At 38.1% G+C, this 17887-nt stretch overlaps 2 protein-coding genes across 2 annotated transcripts; both read right to left on the reverse strand.

Moving 5' to 3' along the window:
• Positions 1-11120: 11120 nt before the first annotated feature.
• On the reverse strand, positions 11121-13230 carry LOC146735082 (suppressor of cytokine signaling 7-like). Its single transcript, XM_085506757.1, has one exon. It carries the CDS (start codon positions 12765-12767, stop codon positions 11823-11825), a length of 945 nt encoding a protein of 314 aa, XP_085362883.1. The 5' UTR covers positions 12768-13230; the 3' UTR covers positions 11121-11822.
• Positions 12818-15673, reverse strand: LOC100378277 (hydroxylysine kinase-like). The gene is made up of 4 exons (XM_002737356.3): positions 15108-15673; positions 14746-14873; positions 14013-14202; positions 12818-13755 (listed from the first exon to the last, which is right to left on the reverse strand). Exons 1-4 carry the CDS (start codon positions 15511-15513, stop codon positions 13286-13288), a joined length of 1194 nt encoding a protein of 397 aa, XP_002737402.2. The 5' UTR covers positions 15514-15673; the 3' UTR covers positions 12818-13285.
• Between the last annotated feature and the right edge of the window lie 2214 nt (positions 15674-17887).

Genomic DNA, 17887 nt, shown 5'->3' on the forward strand with positions numbered 1-17887 from the left:
CAATGACTAGATACTTAAATTCCAATACAATTCAACGAGATCTCCGATCTGAACTCAGTGCTGAACAACTCCCCTATATATACCCCCACTGTCTATAAATAGACCATTACATCAGCATACATAATGAGTCTGCAACTTACTACAAATTCCTAGAATGTTCCATTACCTTCTATTGCCTCCTACAGTGTTCTATTACCTATTCAACCAGTTTCTAAAACATTCTAGAATATTCCACCCAGACACAGTACGGTTCTAGAACATTCTCAGTGACACAGAAGTGGTAAATAAGTCGTATGCGACATCTATAAATGGTCAAATGTTTATTGGTCGAAGTAAAAAACTAGGAGGGTATCAGAGAACAGATTTTATTTAGGAACTCCCGCTAGAGCAACTACACAAATCATAATTAACAGCTCCTAAGGGAATGGTATTTCCAGATTAACACCAGTTGTTCATGACACATAAAACATTAAAGGAAACATCAATCCAAACAACATAATGACCCCTAAAGAAAAAGCTCCACAAATGTAGGAGAATGAAATTTACCGTTTTTCTTTATATCACTTTTCATTTTCTAAATATTCAACTTTTCATCAGTATTATGTAGTCAGCCATCTTGATTTTCAAGCAAAGTAAAGTATGACATCATAGAATCTGTTGTCAGAAATTGAAAAAAATTATTTCATCTATAACTTCAAAGGTTGAACTTCAAATTGGCTGAAAGTTTAGAAATTGGTAGCATACATGTGCTGGTGCCACCCATGTTCATACAATAGTTGTCATGGAAACTGACAATATTTATTTTTATGTTTTTCTACCAAATGCTCAAATTTCCTCATATTGTATACAATTTACCAATGTAAGTAGGTTATATAGGCGATATATTACATGTCATTATATATTTCACGACTAAAATATTGATTTTTATGTTTATTTATGTGTATTTGTAATATTCTAATTTCCATTACTATAATTATATACATGAGCAATATGCACAATGAAAATTTGAACTAATTCGCATCAGTATTTCTCATGTTATAAATAAAATAATTTTCTCAATTTCTGACAACAGATTATATGATGTCATACTTTACCCATAATCCTTTGCTAGAGAATCAAGATGGCTGACTACATAATAATGACATAAAGTTGAATATCTAGAAAATGTAAAGTGATATAAAGAAAAAATGTAAATTTCATTCTCCTACATTTGTGGAGCTTTTTCTTTAGGGGTCATTATGTTGTTTGGATTGATGTGTCCTTTAAAGTCAGTTCGCCGTGATGTCAGTTCTACGAGACGTCCGTTGAGACTTGTAACTTCTCTGCAATAGTTGTGTACGAGCTTCATACAATCATGTCCAACGTGGTTACGCCAGATGGAATAGCCCCGAGCATGTGATCAATGCGTAGATTTATAGGTATCAATCAATACTCGGTATTAAAATTTTCCTGATAAGACGATCTGTTCCCTGGACCATACCATTCCAACAAGGGGTGTATGACCCATCATTTACATAGTGGCAATGATAGTTCACACATCACAATCTTAATTCACTTCCTTAATATTATAGTATTAACCGTTACATGAAAGAACTTAAGACTCGAAACAATTATGCAACGAAATCAGTCTGTATATTGCAAGCACCATTGTGACGAGGTGAATGACAGATAAAAAAGATTTGCATTGATCATAAGAGGGAACCGAACTACAGATTAGTGTCTAGCATAATCATTTCCAAGTATGTGCAAATTTTCTACTGCCATGGACCCCATGCACCACCGTGTTTTGATGGGTCACTTCTCGGATCAGGGTCTGGAAACCTGACAGGTACGGCGGTCTCATAGTATGCTGCTAACTTCGCTAGCAGTTCCTTGACCTTGGCTGGCTGAGAATTTGACAAATCGAATTTCTCGTTGGGATCGTCTTTGATGTTGAATAGCCACAGATGCTTGCCAGGTTTATCAGGAGAAATGATTGGTTTCTGACCCGATTCGGGTGGTGGGATCCAACTTCCGTTTCCTGTGAAAAGGATAACTCACTTATAATTTTCGGCATTCAGCTTACTTAGGCGGGGATGAGACAAGTGTGTAAATTACATCGTAAGCAACGTCACGAACTCAGTCGGCAACGCACAGATATATTCTTCTTTTCACTAAAAATTCACAGGAAAGCACAATATCACGATTTAAAGGGGGAAGCCAAGGCAAACAACACAATGCAACATAATGTAAGACAGTGGATGTGATGTCACACTTTTCCGACAATCCTCTGTAAAGCGAAACGCATCCGAATGATTTCTTCCCGATACAACATGTCAAATATACAACTCACATTGAAACAACGTTGCGGAAAACGACATAAAATGCGTTCTAATTCGAGTAGTTTAGTAGTTTTTAAAGCATGGAAAGAATCAACCCCGAAAACCAATAACTGGATTACCGATGAATAATTAGTTTAATTTAATTTAATCCACGTTTATGTAAATATCTGAAAATCAGTCACTGGAAAACTAACTTCAATGAGCAGTTACGTGCAATCAACACCAACTACAGTTTCATTCTGGGTTCCCCACCACGCAACCAACGGCAGAAATCAGTCGAGGCCTATTGCTATCGTGTACCTTGCCATGGTAATTATTCTCATCACCAACCTGGATCTCCTGTGATTAATTTCCAATCTCCAACTCTGATGGCGCTCCTCATTGACGTGTTGAACATGTCATGCCAACTAGTGATGTTCGTCATGTACTTTGGTGGAGAGAAAAGCGGGTCGATATTGTGGAGGAGTTCTGTCCTTGGTGATGCACTTCCTTTACTGGCAGACAAAATGATGACAATTTAATCGGTCATGAATAGGTATGATCCATAGAACTGGGCAAACTGCATTTAAAGCGGAGGGGTCGTCACCTGCGCACGCGCGGGAATTGAGTCCCAACCGACGATAACAACGCGTGCTTAAAACGCAAAGGTTCATGGGTGGACGCTTGTTTGTAAACAATAACACGCTATGGCCATCTGACGCATGCGCAGGTGACGACACCGACGCTTTAACAAATAATTGGTCAAGTATTATAAGATGGACATGATGCAACTGCAAACTTCAGTACTAGTATGCCGCGTTATTGTGACAGTACCCCAATTGGATTAGTTGTTTTCGTAAGGTCGCACATTAACTAAAGACCCCCTGACACAGTGCACCTTAGCATGCCCCACTCAACTAAAATAAACATGGCATTGCAACAAGTAAGTTTTTCATATGTTACCTGATGGCTTCCCATTGGTCGAATCCATCCAATGGTTTGGTCCCATTCAAAACACCTCCTGCTAGATTGACTAACGTCGGAAACCAATCACTGACGTGGATCAGTCCTTTATGTACAGTACCTCTAAATTCATCTTGAATTAATGGACTGTGCACAAATCCAACACCGTGAACACCCCCCTCCCATAGTGAAGCCTTCCAGCCTCGAAATGGCCAATTATTGCCTCCAGTATATACTTGACCTCCGTTATCTAAATAAAGATTGCATTATGCAAATTAACCATTAATTAACGAATATGGTAATACAAACACATTTCAATTTACTTATATTTAAATTTAAACTATTATATTTGACAGAATACACATATATGCGTCTAGAACTAAATACGTACTATGCGTTCACGTTTAAACAACTTGCATACATTAACGTGATTGGTTGGTTGGTTGGAATGGACGCAGCAAACAGATTATAGCACATTATTATTGATACTACCGCATCTTTAATTATCAGATTATGTTAATTTCCTACATCTCACCTGTAGAGAAGATAATGAGAGTATTATTCCATAGTGACGACTCTTTCAGCGTCGCTGTAATGTTCCCTATCCCTTCATCCATACAGGTCACCATGCCTGCCAATTGTCGACGGTTACTGTCAGAAATCTTCTCTTTGTATTTATCGGAGTATTGTGAAGGTACTTGTAAAGGCGCATGTACTGATTGGAATGGTAAATACATGAACAGAGGCTGAGAAATATATAGATACACAAAGAGTATGTTAATTCAGCTGCTGTAAACGGGATATCGGTTAAATCCTCTACAAAACACCAGGCAATATAAACACACATATTGAAAACTAACGTTTACCTTGTCTGTATTATGCTGTCTGATGATATTTTGTATTTTTTTGGTGAACACAAACGCTGAGTACTGTCCTGCATATTCCTTGGCTACTTCCTCTTCATTTCGTCTCAGGTCGTACCCAGTTTCCCTTATATGAGTAAAGTAATCTTCTGCTCCCGTATAATACCCTAAAGTAGAACAACGAAAGTTCCTGCTTTTTTATGTAACGTTATTGGAAGGAAAGTTCGTTGACCCATATACCATATTATAGAGTGGTTGGGCGAAAGACATACACGTATATTAAAGCAGCAGGTCATTTGCGCCCTCTGTATCGGCAGAGTGCGCAGTTCAAGGGAGCATGTCATATTTCCTAATTCTTGTCAGCTACTATAACGTCATTCTCTCCTGTTAAGACAGCAGCTTACTATAATTTTTTGAGAAAGTTGGTCGTATATCACGCGTGACAATATCCATTGGTTTATTCCGTCAATTAATGGTGCTATTGTCCCATGGCACAATGAAACAGTGACGTTTTTTTAGAAACTTGATGAATATTTTTCAAAAAAAAAAACAATTCCATAGAACACAATGTCAAAAGAATATTGCAAGTTTTGACATTTTTTTAAATGCCATATTTTTTAATTACTAGTAATTCAGGACAACACTTAAAAAGTACACCATATGATTGTCACTATATAATTGTTTCAGCCAATGTCACCAGCCTACAATAACCCGGATACTTGGAGCTAATTGCAGGAAGTATAAACAAGTACAAGTATCAGAGCCTTTCAGTTGAATAAAAAAAGGGTGCCGTTTCATAGAAACATGCAACGTCCTAAATCACACGGTTTAGCGTGCTCGGCGTAAACACGAACAGTGGTGATGCGATGGCCGTACGTATAATCCAACCTTGGCTGATGAAGCCTGGAATGACAACATGATCCGAGTAACAGTTAAAGCAGCGGGGGCGTCACCTGCGCATGAACGGGAATCGAGTCCCAAGCGACGATAACACACGCTAAAAACGCAAAGGCCCACTGGTAGATGCTTGTCTGTAAACATTGACGCGCAATGGTCATCTGACGCATGCTCAGGTGACGACTCCCCTCCCCCGCTTTAAAGGGTGGTAAACGAACAATGTCTTTTACACGCGTTGTATACGTCGCCATGTGTCCCGTATATCGAACACGACGCGGCGCCACGCCACAGGGTGGAGTGGAGAATCAGTTGTTTTATTTTTCAAATTAGATTATTTTGTGAGCACTGTTTATATATTTCAGTACTGAACACATTTGACCGTTTAACGAGTACGTACCAAAAAATGAGTCAAACCCTCTACGTGTGGGTAAACACGCCTCTTTATAGAACCCGAGATGCCATTTACCAACCATATGGGTAGCGTATCCAGATTCTTTTAACTTCTCTGCTAACGTGACTTCATCTAACGGTAACGAATTCGGCACTGCTGGCTTGATTACTCCATGCTGCAAGCCTGTGTGTATCTAAATATTCAAACTATTACAGCATGAATGAATCATCTGTTCACAAGCTGTAACTCTCACCCTGGTTACGCATAAAATCTAAAATTTTCCACCCATACGACCAAAACACGACAGCCTGGAATGCAATGACACTGCAACGTGAAACTATGTAGACGCAGTATATCCACGTGCTGCTGTTAAAATAATACACAAAAATCCGTATTAAAATAATACAGTCACGATTCTCTGGTGGAGGCACTGTGATTAAATAATGTCTTATAAATGTATTAAATTATCTAGGTCATCATATTTCACAAATCACATTTTACCAGAGACAAAAAAACAAACCGTTCGGTATGAACCCAGGTGGTTTGAACCCAACACGCCCCCAAATACGTACACACCTGATAACGCCCACTCATTAGCTGGCTTCTCGTTGGTGTACATATCGGTTGAACGTAATAGTTTTCAAGCTTCACCCCGTCGCTGGCTAATTTATCCAGATTTGGCGTTTCGATTATGGACCCGTGGTAACCGACATCGTGCCACCCGTAGTCGTCAGCCACAATGAGAAGAATATTCGGACGCGGTGAAATAGCCTTCATTGTGGTGAGTTGTACGGCGCATAATATTGCTATGATGGTGATGCCAGATTCCTTCATGGCTACTCTTTACAATCGCCGAGCCTATGCAGGGTGCACAACCTGATGACGTCAAAATAAAAAAGGTCAGCCTGAGTGTCACCAACTACTGTTCAAAGTGACCGTCTGTGACCGGCAAGGCGAGGGAGAAGCAATTTTGTTCGCACTGAAAATGATTTTGTTAACAGTGTGATAACACTGTCACGTGCGTTAGTTTGTGGTTGTTGATATAAGAACGGATTTCAGGTAAACAAATGTAGTTGGAATACAAGCAGTTAGCCTGACATGGTTGGCCATTATTTATTGCGCCCTCGCCGACGCGGACGGATTCACTCTGATGCAAAATATAGCTTGCGACCATGTCAGGTTAACAAACAGTATGTTTTACGTCTCAGACAACCGGCTCAGTTTACGTTTAACATCATTTGGGATGTCGGAAACAACATTACTTTTCTACCAATCACAAAATTAAATTGACGTCGACAATACACTGTGCATACGGTAACAACAAACTGACACCGTGACAAAATATCGACAAGAAATACGACATAAAGCGTAATCTACATAAAATCGCAACACGAGCCTGGGGCGTGACTGTATCAGTATTTGTGTAGCTCTTGATTTAGCTATAGCTATATTACTTTTAGTGACGGACGAAATACCCTTAGCTACAAATATTCTTTTCATACCACTCTATTGCGGCGTATGAAAAAAATTGTAACAACATCTAAGAGACTTGAACATGTATTAATCAGAAGTTTCGAACAATGTGTAGACTTTCAGGCAAGATTCATGTCATCAAAGAAAATCATTATTCCTTATATTATTTATAATATGAATGTGATTAATGTTCATCAACGTGATATCAAAATAATACATTCAAAGAAAGAAAAATATGCCTTAAGTTAACATGGGCAGACCACGATATAGTATGGATATAGGCGATGTAGGGATAGGGAATGTTGGACTTCTATGCCAATCTATACGATAAATTGTGTTGTTTTTTTCAAAACATTGACAGCCCCTTCCCTGAGGAGGTTCACGGTTTTAGTGATTGTTATGTGTATGTCAATTTTTCTATTGTAATACAAAAAAAAAATACATTAGGGACTTCATATCTAGCGCCCTCTTGAGACACAAATCGCTCACTTGTACTTCACAAATACTATATGAAAAGACGGGCGTTTATTGCTCCAGACAATTAGGAACAATAATGTGGTAAGTATGCTTCATAATAATTTGTTAGCGTGGTCGTCATGCATATTTAGCAGAGTGTCATTTATTTTTCCTAAAATCGAAAAAGTAATGCTGATTATAACGTTTTGGCATTCATGTATTCAGTTAGTTTTAGGCATGTGATACTATTTTAGGTTTACACGAGGCTGGCATATTTTAACAGTTTTATTTTGTGTTACAAATTGTGTTAAATTGTCGTATGTCTTGCATTCGACTCACAATATTCGCGGGTAATACCGGAGATGAAGAGTGGCATTGCGAGAAGCAATATTCATATTATATAAACATTTCTTCGATGCCACACGTTATGCCCGTATTAGTCCACGAATGAATGAATCATGTGCGTAACTGCAAATCGCAAAACTGGCCACGAAAAAAAAGGAGATGAAAATTAGCAGACGAGAAATATTAGAGCGGCGAGAGAACAGCGGGAAACAAGTCGAAATAGGTCCGAAAACCTCTAGACGAAAAATACGACTTGTAGCAAACAAACTCGGCAGGTTTCTATTGAAGATACAAATGTAGGCGGCAATTTTTACTAAGGCTCTGATTATTAAAGCGGGGGGAGTCGTCATCTGCGCATGCGTCAGATGGCCATAGCGTGCCATTGTTTACAAACAAGCGTCTACCCATGAGCCTTTGCGATTTTAGCGTGTGTTGTTATCATCGCTTTAAAGTGGCGTTTTTTCGCTCACATTTACAATTCAGACGTCAGAACATCACGTTTCACCATGGTGTGTCGATACAATATCACCCACTAGTATATCATGTTATAATCACCTACTCTAACAACGCCGTGGATCTCACAGTTTTGCACAATGACAATACTCATTATTGGTCAACCACGTTATTTAAACATTTGCTGGACAAGATTGGTCCAGTAATCTGGAGACTATGTAAAGAATTCAAATAATTCAGTTGGGCACTGGTGATGTCACCTGTAACGTAAAATAAGTCTTTTTACGAAACTCAGCCAATTTGCGTGCAATGTTTCAGCTTAGTGAGCGTCAATTACCGAGCCCGTGGACACTTGGAATGTGCAGGGGAGGTGTCTGCATGCCTCAACTTTACTTGGGTTGAACACAAAAATTATCGACCCCTACCACTGGTAAGTGTGCCACAGACTCCATGAGAAGGTGAGATTTGTTGACGTCAGAATAACAGCTTTAAAGCAAGAGAAACATCTGTTAAATTCTGAAGTTGCAACTATTTAAAAGAAAGATTTTTTTTATAGAAAAAAGGTATAACTATATTAAATGGGATTGCCACACTAGTGGGTAAAATGTTCATTCTAGAAAGTATTAATATATTAAAAGAAATAATGATTATTTTATTAGGAGCTGAGCATACCATATTGGATGCACAAATTACCATAACATGTGCACTTACCATACTTAGTTTACAAGGTATCTCGACATATTTGACACGTTAGGTGGAAGATGATTTTAGGCGAGTACGGTGGTGCATCGTACCAATGTTTGTATAAGAGGTTACCTGTCTACTAATTTTGCTATTGTGTTTTTTTGAATATTCCGACTACTTAAAACTCCGTTTTTAACACTTTCAGTCAAGCGACATGCAAATTATTCAATGTGTGGTATTGTTTAATTCTTGATTCACAAATTATCAAATATATTAAAAAAAAACTGTAAAGTGTAATTAGGAATTTGCTTTACCTGTAAATTGAAAAAACAAAACAAAAAACATCAAAATACAACAATACAGATATTTAAATTTTGATACTATTCATGTTTGGAAACTGCGCATGGTAGGGTATCTGATTCGTTATCCGCCTATAGGGTTATGCACATTTTGCTCTGGTGTTTCGATTTTCACGGGATTTCACTCGTTTTAGTTTTAATAAATAAAGGTAATATAAGTCGATCGATAGTTTCTACCGATATCATGCTTGAGTTGTGTGCAGCGGATCGAAATATAATCGAAAATGGTGTTATTTTCGGACAATTTCGATGTCATGGTGTCAAAGCTTTCCTACCTTGTGTTATGCGAAAGTACCGGCGACTGACTAACTGTGCCGACCCTACTTTTGGGTCATTTTTTATTATCCTAGAAACGTTCCGAGTGCCTGTGGCCAGAAAAATTAATTTTAATACCCCATAAGTTAGCGTCACTGTGACTGCGTCAAAAAAAATTCGATCGGGAAAAAAAAGTTAAATTAATTACTACAAATTATATACAAACTTTTCATAATTATTCAGAACTATGAGATTTATTGATTTGTGCAGAAAAGTTATAACAACAAGTCATTGAAAATGACACAGTCCCCGTTAAGTTCTCTTTGTGCTTGTCATATTAAAGCGGAGGGGTTGTCGCAAGCGTGTCCTTGAAACTTGAGTTCCAAGTGGCGTATACAACAGATTGTTTATTTACATGAAAACACGTGTTTCGTGTCATAGTAATATGGCCAAAATAAAAACAGCCGTTATTCAGCCATCTTTGATCTGATTATGAAACACAGAGATATGTATGATGTATGTGCCAAATACGAATGAAAATGTACATAAATTGTAGAAATATAGTAGTAAGGCCAAAAAGTCAGATGGCTGTCAAACGGCCATCTTTGACTAGATTTTGAAACAAATTGTCATGGACATGCATCCTAACATGTATAAAGTACATGTATGTGCCAAATTTGAATGAAAACTGACAGAGCACATCCAAGATACCACATAAAAAAACAAAAACAAGATGCCTGCCAGTCGACCATCTTTGATCCAATTGCGAAATATATCGTCATGGACATGTATCCTAACATGTATAATCTATGTACCAAGTTTGAATGACAACTGACAAAGCATGTCCAAAATACAACATTTTCAAAAAACAAGATGGCTGCCAGTTGGCCATTTTGAATCGAATCGCTAAATCACTGCATGTGCATATGTCCCACATAAGGTACTAGGCACATGCAAAGAATGAACGGAATCGGTCCACAGGATTCTGAAATATGACGTTGAATAGACTGACGCACGGACAGACGGACACACGGACGGTCGGACGGACTTCCTCAGGAACTCACGGACGGTCGGGGACATGTATCCTAACATGTATGATCTATGTACTAAATTTGAATGAAAACTGACAAAGCATGTCCAAAATACGACATTTTCAAAAAACAAGATGGCTGCCAGTCGGCCATCTTTGATCCAATTGTGAAATAAATCACCGTGGACATGTATTCTAACATGTATAATCTATGTACCAAGTTTGAATGAAAACTGACAAAGCATGTCCAAAATACAACATTTTCAAAAAACAAGATGGCTGCCAGTCGGCCATTTTGAATCGAATCGCTAAACCACTGCATGTGCATATGTCCCACATAAAGTACTAGGCACATGCAAAGAATGAACGGAATCGGTCCAAGGGATTCTGAGATATGACTCCGGACGGACACACGGACGCACGGACGCACAGACACACGGACGGACGGAGACCGAATTATAAGTCCCCGTTTTCGGACTTCGTCCGAACGGGGACTAAAAAGCGAGAGAACATTGTTTTTAATTTTCGCGGGTACCATAATAGTGTTGTGAACACAGGCGTTGTGTTCAGGAATCGGGGAACTTCGTCTCGCTTGGCTGATGTCACTTACACGTAGAGATACCAGATTCGACCCAAATGAATACACATTAGTTCTTTACAGATAGACCAGCTTTATTCACACAAGCAGTCAGCTGAGGTAGTCCCTCGCTGTACCGTTCTCTCGTTCTTCTTCCTTACAAAGGTCACAAACTCTCTATATTGAAAGTCAAATCTCTAAAGCGTGGCAGAGTAAACACGCGATTAGCCAATCGCTGCAGTCGTTGGCACGGTCTCGTGATTACCAGGGATGTGCTTTGCAAAGTTGCCACTACTAAATACAATAAGTAAACAATTTATTTATCAAATGTCTGTTATGTATGTTTATAATTTCCACCCTAAACATGCAAGTTGTTGATTCTAATCAATAGTCTAACGGCGTGTAAAATACCAAAATAGTGGCTTAACAATCGTTCGCTAATAATTACGGTAATAACATCACAAATACATATTTAATGGCATAAAACAAATCATTTTTGATTAATTGAATATAACTTTTCTAAAATCCATTTCTGACTGGTTTAACTGTATACAATGTATACCGATAATCGTGCAATACTAATGAAATAAAATAACATATAAAGCGCACCTGCCTATGTTTGTTATAATGGTTGATGCTCTCGATAAATTATGCAATATTAATGTTATGTAAATTATCCAAGACGTTTCGCGCACCATTCACAAATCCTGGGGGTCATTTCGTAGCATATCAGCGCCCCCCGACCACCCATAAATCCAGCAGAAAGCTTCTGGGATTCAATACAAAATACACTCGCACCTCGCTTTAAGGCATTCGTTGTACGAGTAATCTGCTAGGTATTCCTTAATCTGACTGGGGAGTGGTAGTCGCTGGATGTGATCCACGCGAACAAGCTCACGGACAACTAATCTGCACAGATACTGAAGTGACGGCGGGGCGTCCATGAAACGACACACTGGGTCAGTTAAACAGATCGGCGTGTGTTCGTAGTTATACACGAAGACTCCCTCTTTGCAGTATTCCATGCAAGTCTCGATTAAATCCACGATCGATTTGGCGAAACGTCCACCTTCCAAACTGAATATGCCTCTGAAATAGAACACTCTCGCGTGATTAGTTCTGCCACAGAAACGGAAGCTAATATTTATCAAGAGACGTTGATGATAACTGTCTCGTACAAGAAAAGATCCATCGGGCATGTTGTTGAGTATTTCAACGGCTTCATCGCATGTCAAGGGTCCCCAATACCACTGTTGTTTTGACAGAGAGCTCAATTCTTTGTGTAGCCTTGGAGATAAAAGATTTTGACCTTTTTCATGGTGTAGCATTAGTGTGTGGCCGTCACGTGTGTTATAACTTATTGTTGGTGGTTCCAGCTCACCGCCTTCATCATCACTCACGTCTTCCTCGACGATATAGCCACCCATAGATGAATAGTCGAATTGAGAGGTGCAGCGGTTTTCAGATAAAGTTGTTGATTCCAACCTACTCGGATATTTCTTTTTCCTCCAGATATTAAATTGTATTTTAAGGTTCCGTATGAAGCTTCCCTTCGTCGTTTTCGTCTTGTTGGCGTTGGAAGTAGACTCGGGTCCCGACTCGAGTTCACGAAGTCCACTTGCGACTAAATGACTTGGCGACTGCTCATCGACTCGGAGTTTCTCGTTCGCACGGTAGCAAGATGTTCTCGAATCATCTTTTTCCATGGCAATTCTTCTCATTATGTTAATCAGTCGGGATCACCAGTAATGACATCAACGCACACCGAAAATGTTTTCTCCGTACTTTACTTCCTGCTTACAAGTATATTACGCAATGGCGTAGAATCTTACAAACTAAAGTTATAGAGGGCGCTTATACTGTAAAAAATGGGAAAGGAAGATAGCATTTGTCGGTATGTATATGGTAAACGGAATGCATACATTAATTTTAAATTTGCCGGTGGCTGCAATGGTTTCAAAGGAAAGATTCTATTTATCCCAAGATTATCCCAAATATACAATGTGTAGGCAGAACTATTAAAAATTACAATTTTGATGAAAATGAAAGTCAAGCTGGTTGGTATTGGTGATTATCGTAAATCGTGATTGAACCATATACAAGAATGCACATCCCCTGCTTGGTTTTACGTGATTTTTAAGAAAGAGAAAATATTTTAAAATATTAATAGTTGACTGTCCATAATTTTGATAAGATTCTCTGATTTAAAACATGTTTCTAATTCAACCGGTGAAAGGTTTCACTTTGTTTTAACGTGGGAATCGATTATTGAACTCCACGCATGCTCGGTGAATTGTTGCGTTGTTTGTTTCATTATATGTAATGTCTTCCACGCTTTAGCAACGATGTCTGATAAATAAACATTAGTGGGACCCAGTTTCAGCTGGTTATTTCCTAACACTGCCTCTTGGCACAGGCGTCCGGCAATACAATTGTACAGCAGGGTCAACTCAAAGTCAGGAAGCTGGAAATTTTTGAGGTACCCAGCCAAAAAGTGACCACCGACCAAGAGTGGGTTGTCGCTTTCCAGCATGAAGCACGCGATAGCGATGGCCACTTCGAAGAGATAGTACGAGCACTGAGCGTCGTTGAAATCAATTATGCCGGTCATTTGGTACGTCTTACCGCCCTGTCTGAATGTATAAGGGGAATCGCTAGCTCCGTCATTGATTATAATGTTTTCGTCGTGGAAGTCACCATGTATGGTACCTACACAATTAATTTAAACGAGCAGAAAAGTTAAAACGGTAAAACACAAAGAGAAACAAAAATGACAACAGCTCGCATATGATTTCACAGTACGTAAATTAATTCGACAATATTTTGCAAATCGAAATGCGATATTTGTACAGCTTTGTTTTGAAAACTGAATTGTAGATCGAACGTTGTAACGTAACTAGTAATTCGCACATAAATCCTCTATTCCAACCAGCTACGGAAAGATTAAGTACTTATTTAATTATTACCTTCTTTCAAATGATGCAGATTTGTCAAAACTCTGTCTTCAAACTGTTTGATATAAAATTCGACCATTTCCATATTGCTATTATCCGAAATGACGTCATAGTAGGATCGCAATTTAGGCAATGCGGTCAGGAACCATTCTGACCCTTCGCCCAATGTCACGTCACATACCAATCTATCGTCATGGAAACCCTGTATTAAAAAATGCAAGTAACCAATTTGCGGGTAACTGTTTCACGTGACATGGTCCCCCAGTATACGTTTTAAACGTTTTTTTTTTTTTTTTTAGTTTGTTCAGCCTTTTCGGTAACTGGTCATCACTAAATCAGTGCGTATCTCAAATGGAATTCGGCAATTTCCTTGGAAGTACGATACTACAAATCGTAAATATTCAAAATGGTCGTTGACATCGTTGACCAATCACGTCATTGTTTGCATTTGCGCAATAATACATACTCTTCTTCAAGTAAAGACACCATAAAATAGTCCACTGTTACATACTCTCACCCAGATCTTCACAGTTTGGGGGGTAGTTCCCGTAGTACTAAGTGGGCATGGAATGGCTGTTTAGGTGATGAGGTACATACACTTTATGATAAACATAAGAGATTGCGTGAGGCGGATTTTTTGAGTTTTGAGTCATATACACTTTAAAAAGGAGCACAGTAACAAAGTCAGTGTTTGCGATCTATATATAATCGGCTGTATAATGCAACGAAAATATAACACTTGTACCTTTAAAATATTGTCTATCTGGCCTAGATACTTTCCAGCGGAGAAATACATTTCATTGGACGGTAAAATGCCATACAGTATACTTCCCGGAACATACGTTTGCAGAAAGATCACTTTATTATGTATTTCTAAGGAAAAAAAAAACGGGGGAAAATTGATTCATGTGATTCAAAACCTTGTGATTGCAATGCGATGTTTGACGTAATCTTGACGTATAGAATGAAATCAGTGTGGTTAAATTACTAGCTGAGTTTGGTTGTGTAGTCTTCCGCTTTTTAGAATATAAAAACAAAAGAAGTCTAATAAGAAAGTCTACCGCGTGTATTAAAAATTAACAATACTTTAATGAATACCCATAATACCTGTTTCTGTCATTGTGCTGTGAAAGCTAAACATCCGACCATCTGAGAGTTTTACCGGTAGAGGACACTTTATTCCGTGCTCATGCAAGTACACCATCAGGTTGCCGATTCCTATCAACCAATCACTATCACTACGCTTGCTCAATAATTTCAGGACATAGAGATGCCCGGATGTAACTCGAATAAGCAAATTGTTGTTGTCGTGTGAATTTAGTTTGTTAATTGACTCCACTTGGATTGCATATATTTCTTCAATTAATTGTTTCACTGTTTTAAAATCTGTCAATGATTGACCCGGGTTTACAACAGCCATCATGTATTGATCACGGGTTAAATCTACTGCATTGAAATAGATGTATGTGATAGCTTCGATAATCCCAAGACTAGCCGATTGGTGGCGCTGCATAATTGATGAGTCTGTAAACAAACGTATAAACGTTGTGTTTGGAGTTCCACATTTTCCAATGGAAAGCCAGCGATGTAATCAGAATAAATATTAGCAACTTATCTGGCAGGGTCCTTGTAGTCCAAACATCGATCGGCTCATATGGATTTTTAATGAGCTAGTATCGCGGCGATGTATTCAACTCGCTCGCTCCGACGCCGGAGACGGGTCACAAACATAGCCAGCTTTCCATTGGCCACCATTGAGAAAACGACCGGCAAGATTACACGTCACGTCAGCTGATTTGCGGTCAAAGTGCAAAGTTGATTTACCATATTGTTGCAGTTTAAGTCTCACGCCACAATTAAATGCTCCATACACTTGAATATGTGCGTTACACATTTAAATTATTGGATTTATTAATAATAATAATTATTATTATTATTAATTAATAATTATTATTTTTAATTCTTGAAACCCCGGGGATTTTGTAGAATTGTCAGTTTCCAATCGCTAAGATTATTTCGTTCAAAAATCGAGTCGAGTATTCCGCCAGTTTCTGCAAATTTCAATACAGAATTCGAAATCACGGAAAAGTAACATTGGTGGGAGGGTGGACTTGCGCAGAAAACTATGGGTAAACGCGGTATATACGCTGCGCGTGCCCCACCCCGATTATTTTTACCGATATTAAAATCAGCAGAAACTGTCGATCTTTAATCCTGACTACAACGGGGCGTGGATTAAACATAATATATAGTAGTCAAAGCTAATCATTTATAATATTTGCAATCTGCAATGACGTTGCATGCAGTTGCTGTTATATGAGGCACCTAAAACAGTATATCAAGTTAGTTGTAGAGATACACAAGCACTGGACACCAGTTTTTAATCAGTGTCAAAGAAAGAACAATGGCTAAGTTTCTTCACTTCATTAAAACCCGACCGGAAATGTCCCCTATCACGTTTTACAAATGTACAAATCTTTCTCTGTGTACATTTTTATGTATGTTCAGTTACACCATGTTTACTGGATCCTTTTTGGGCAAATTGGCTTGACTCTGTAAAATGTGCGTAAAACAAATTAAGGAAGAGATGACACATAGACATAGACATAGCATTCCTTGTTCATTTACTAAATTAAATTTACGTCCAAATACAAAATGTATTTAGCTCATCACAATGAGGACACTTGTAGCCGATGTAACGTGCTTTTGTTCTTCAACCGTTAGATGGTACCACAAAATAAATAAATCTATTCAAAAGTTGGATGCTGAAAAATCATTGAATAGACCTGTCTATGTGCATATCACAGTCACCTGGTGCACAAGTGATAATAAAATAAATGCGCCGGCGGTGATATTTACTATATGGGGGCCGCCATCTTGAATACGGCATGAAACTATAGAAGTCTCTTTATTTAGTTTCTGTCGTATTCAAGATGGCGGCCCCATTACAATGAAAATGACTGATACTATCAAAATGAATTTTATAATAAAACATGTATTTTCATCTATATTCTGCTAAATTTTTTGGATTTGCTTCACACCTCTGTTGAATATAAGCTTTAAATGTTTTATTCACTTTTTCATTTTATTCAATTTTTTCATTTTATTTTTTTCAATTACACAAACATAAGTGAGAATAAAATATCGTTAAAGTATATTCATTTTGGTACCGAAGATGATATTATTATAATAAGTAGCGAATTGAATATATATTCGACATTATTATGTAATTTCGTCACATCATATTTCCTATACAAATGGACTTATTGCCTTGTCAAAATGAATTATATCAGTGTACACATTTTGGCACAATATTCAAAATATTCAGTACCTGTTGTATGATAAAAGCATATAATTATTACCCATTGCAAATAAATAGTAGAGTAATCTAGTTTACATATAAACACAACGTAGGATTCAGGAAAATAGCCATTAATCTCACTCACACGTTCATTGCAATTGGGTTGTCAGATATAAAAAGAATTTCTAAAGTAATTGGCGTTTGTGTGAGTACTGAAGCCAGGCCTTTTGGTGCCTATTGGTATAGGCAGTGGTTATCGATTTATTGGAACAATGCATCTTGCTCTTTGCGTTTTGTGCAATTCAAATCATTTCTTTGCTAAGGGGGCTTTGATCAAGCATGTGCCAATTTAGAATTCTGGTAGAGGGGGGGGGGCAAGGGTTATTTTCGTTCAACGTAATTGCAATATTTTTTTGTTCGTACAACGTAAATGAAAAAAATATTTTTTTCGTACACTGTACGTACAAGAATTTACATCCAAATAAAAAAAATCGTAAAGAATAATCCAGGGAAATTACATTTTAGAAACTGTAAAACGACTAGATGACACAATTTACTACAAAATTGAATGTCAAGACGTAAAAGG

The sequence above is a fragment of the Saccoglossus kowalevskii genome, chromosome 13, assembly GCF_978046115.1.
Source record: "Saccoglossus kowalevskii chromosome 13, keSacKowa6.1, whole genome shotgun sequence".
NCBI lineage: Eukaryota > Metazoa > Hemichordata > Enteropneusta > Harrimaniidae > Saccoglossus > Saccoglossus kowalevskii.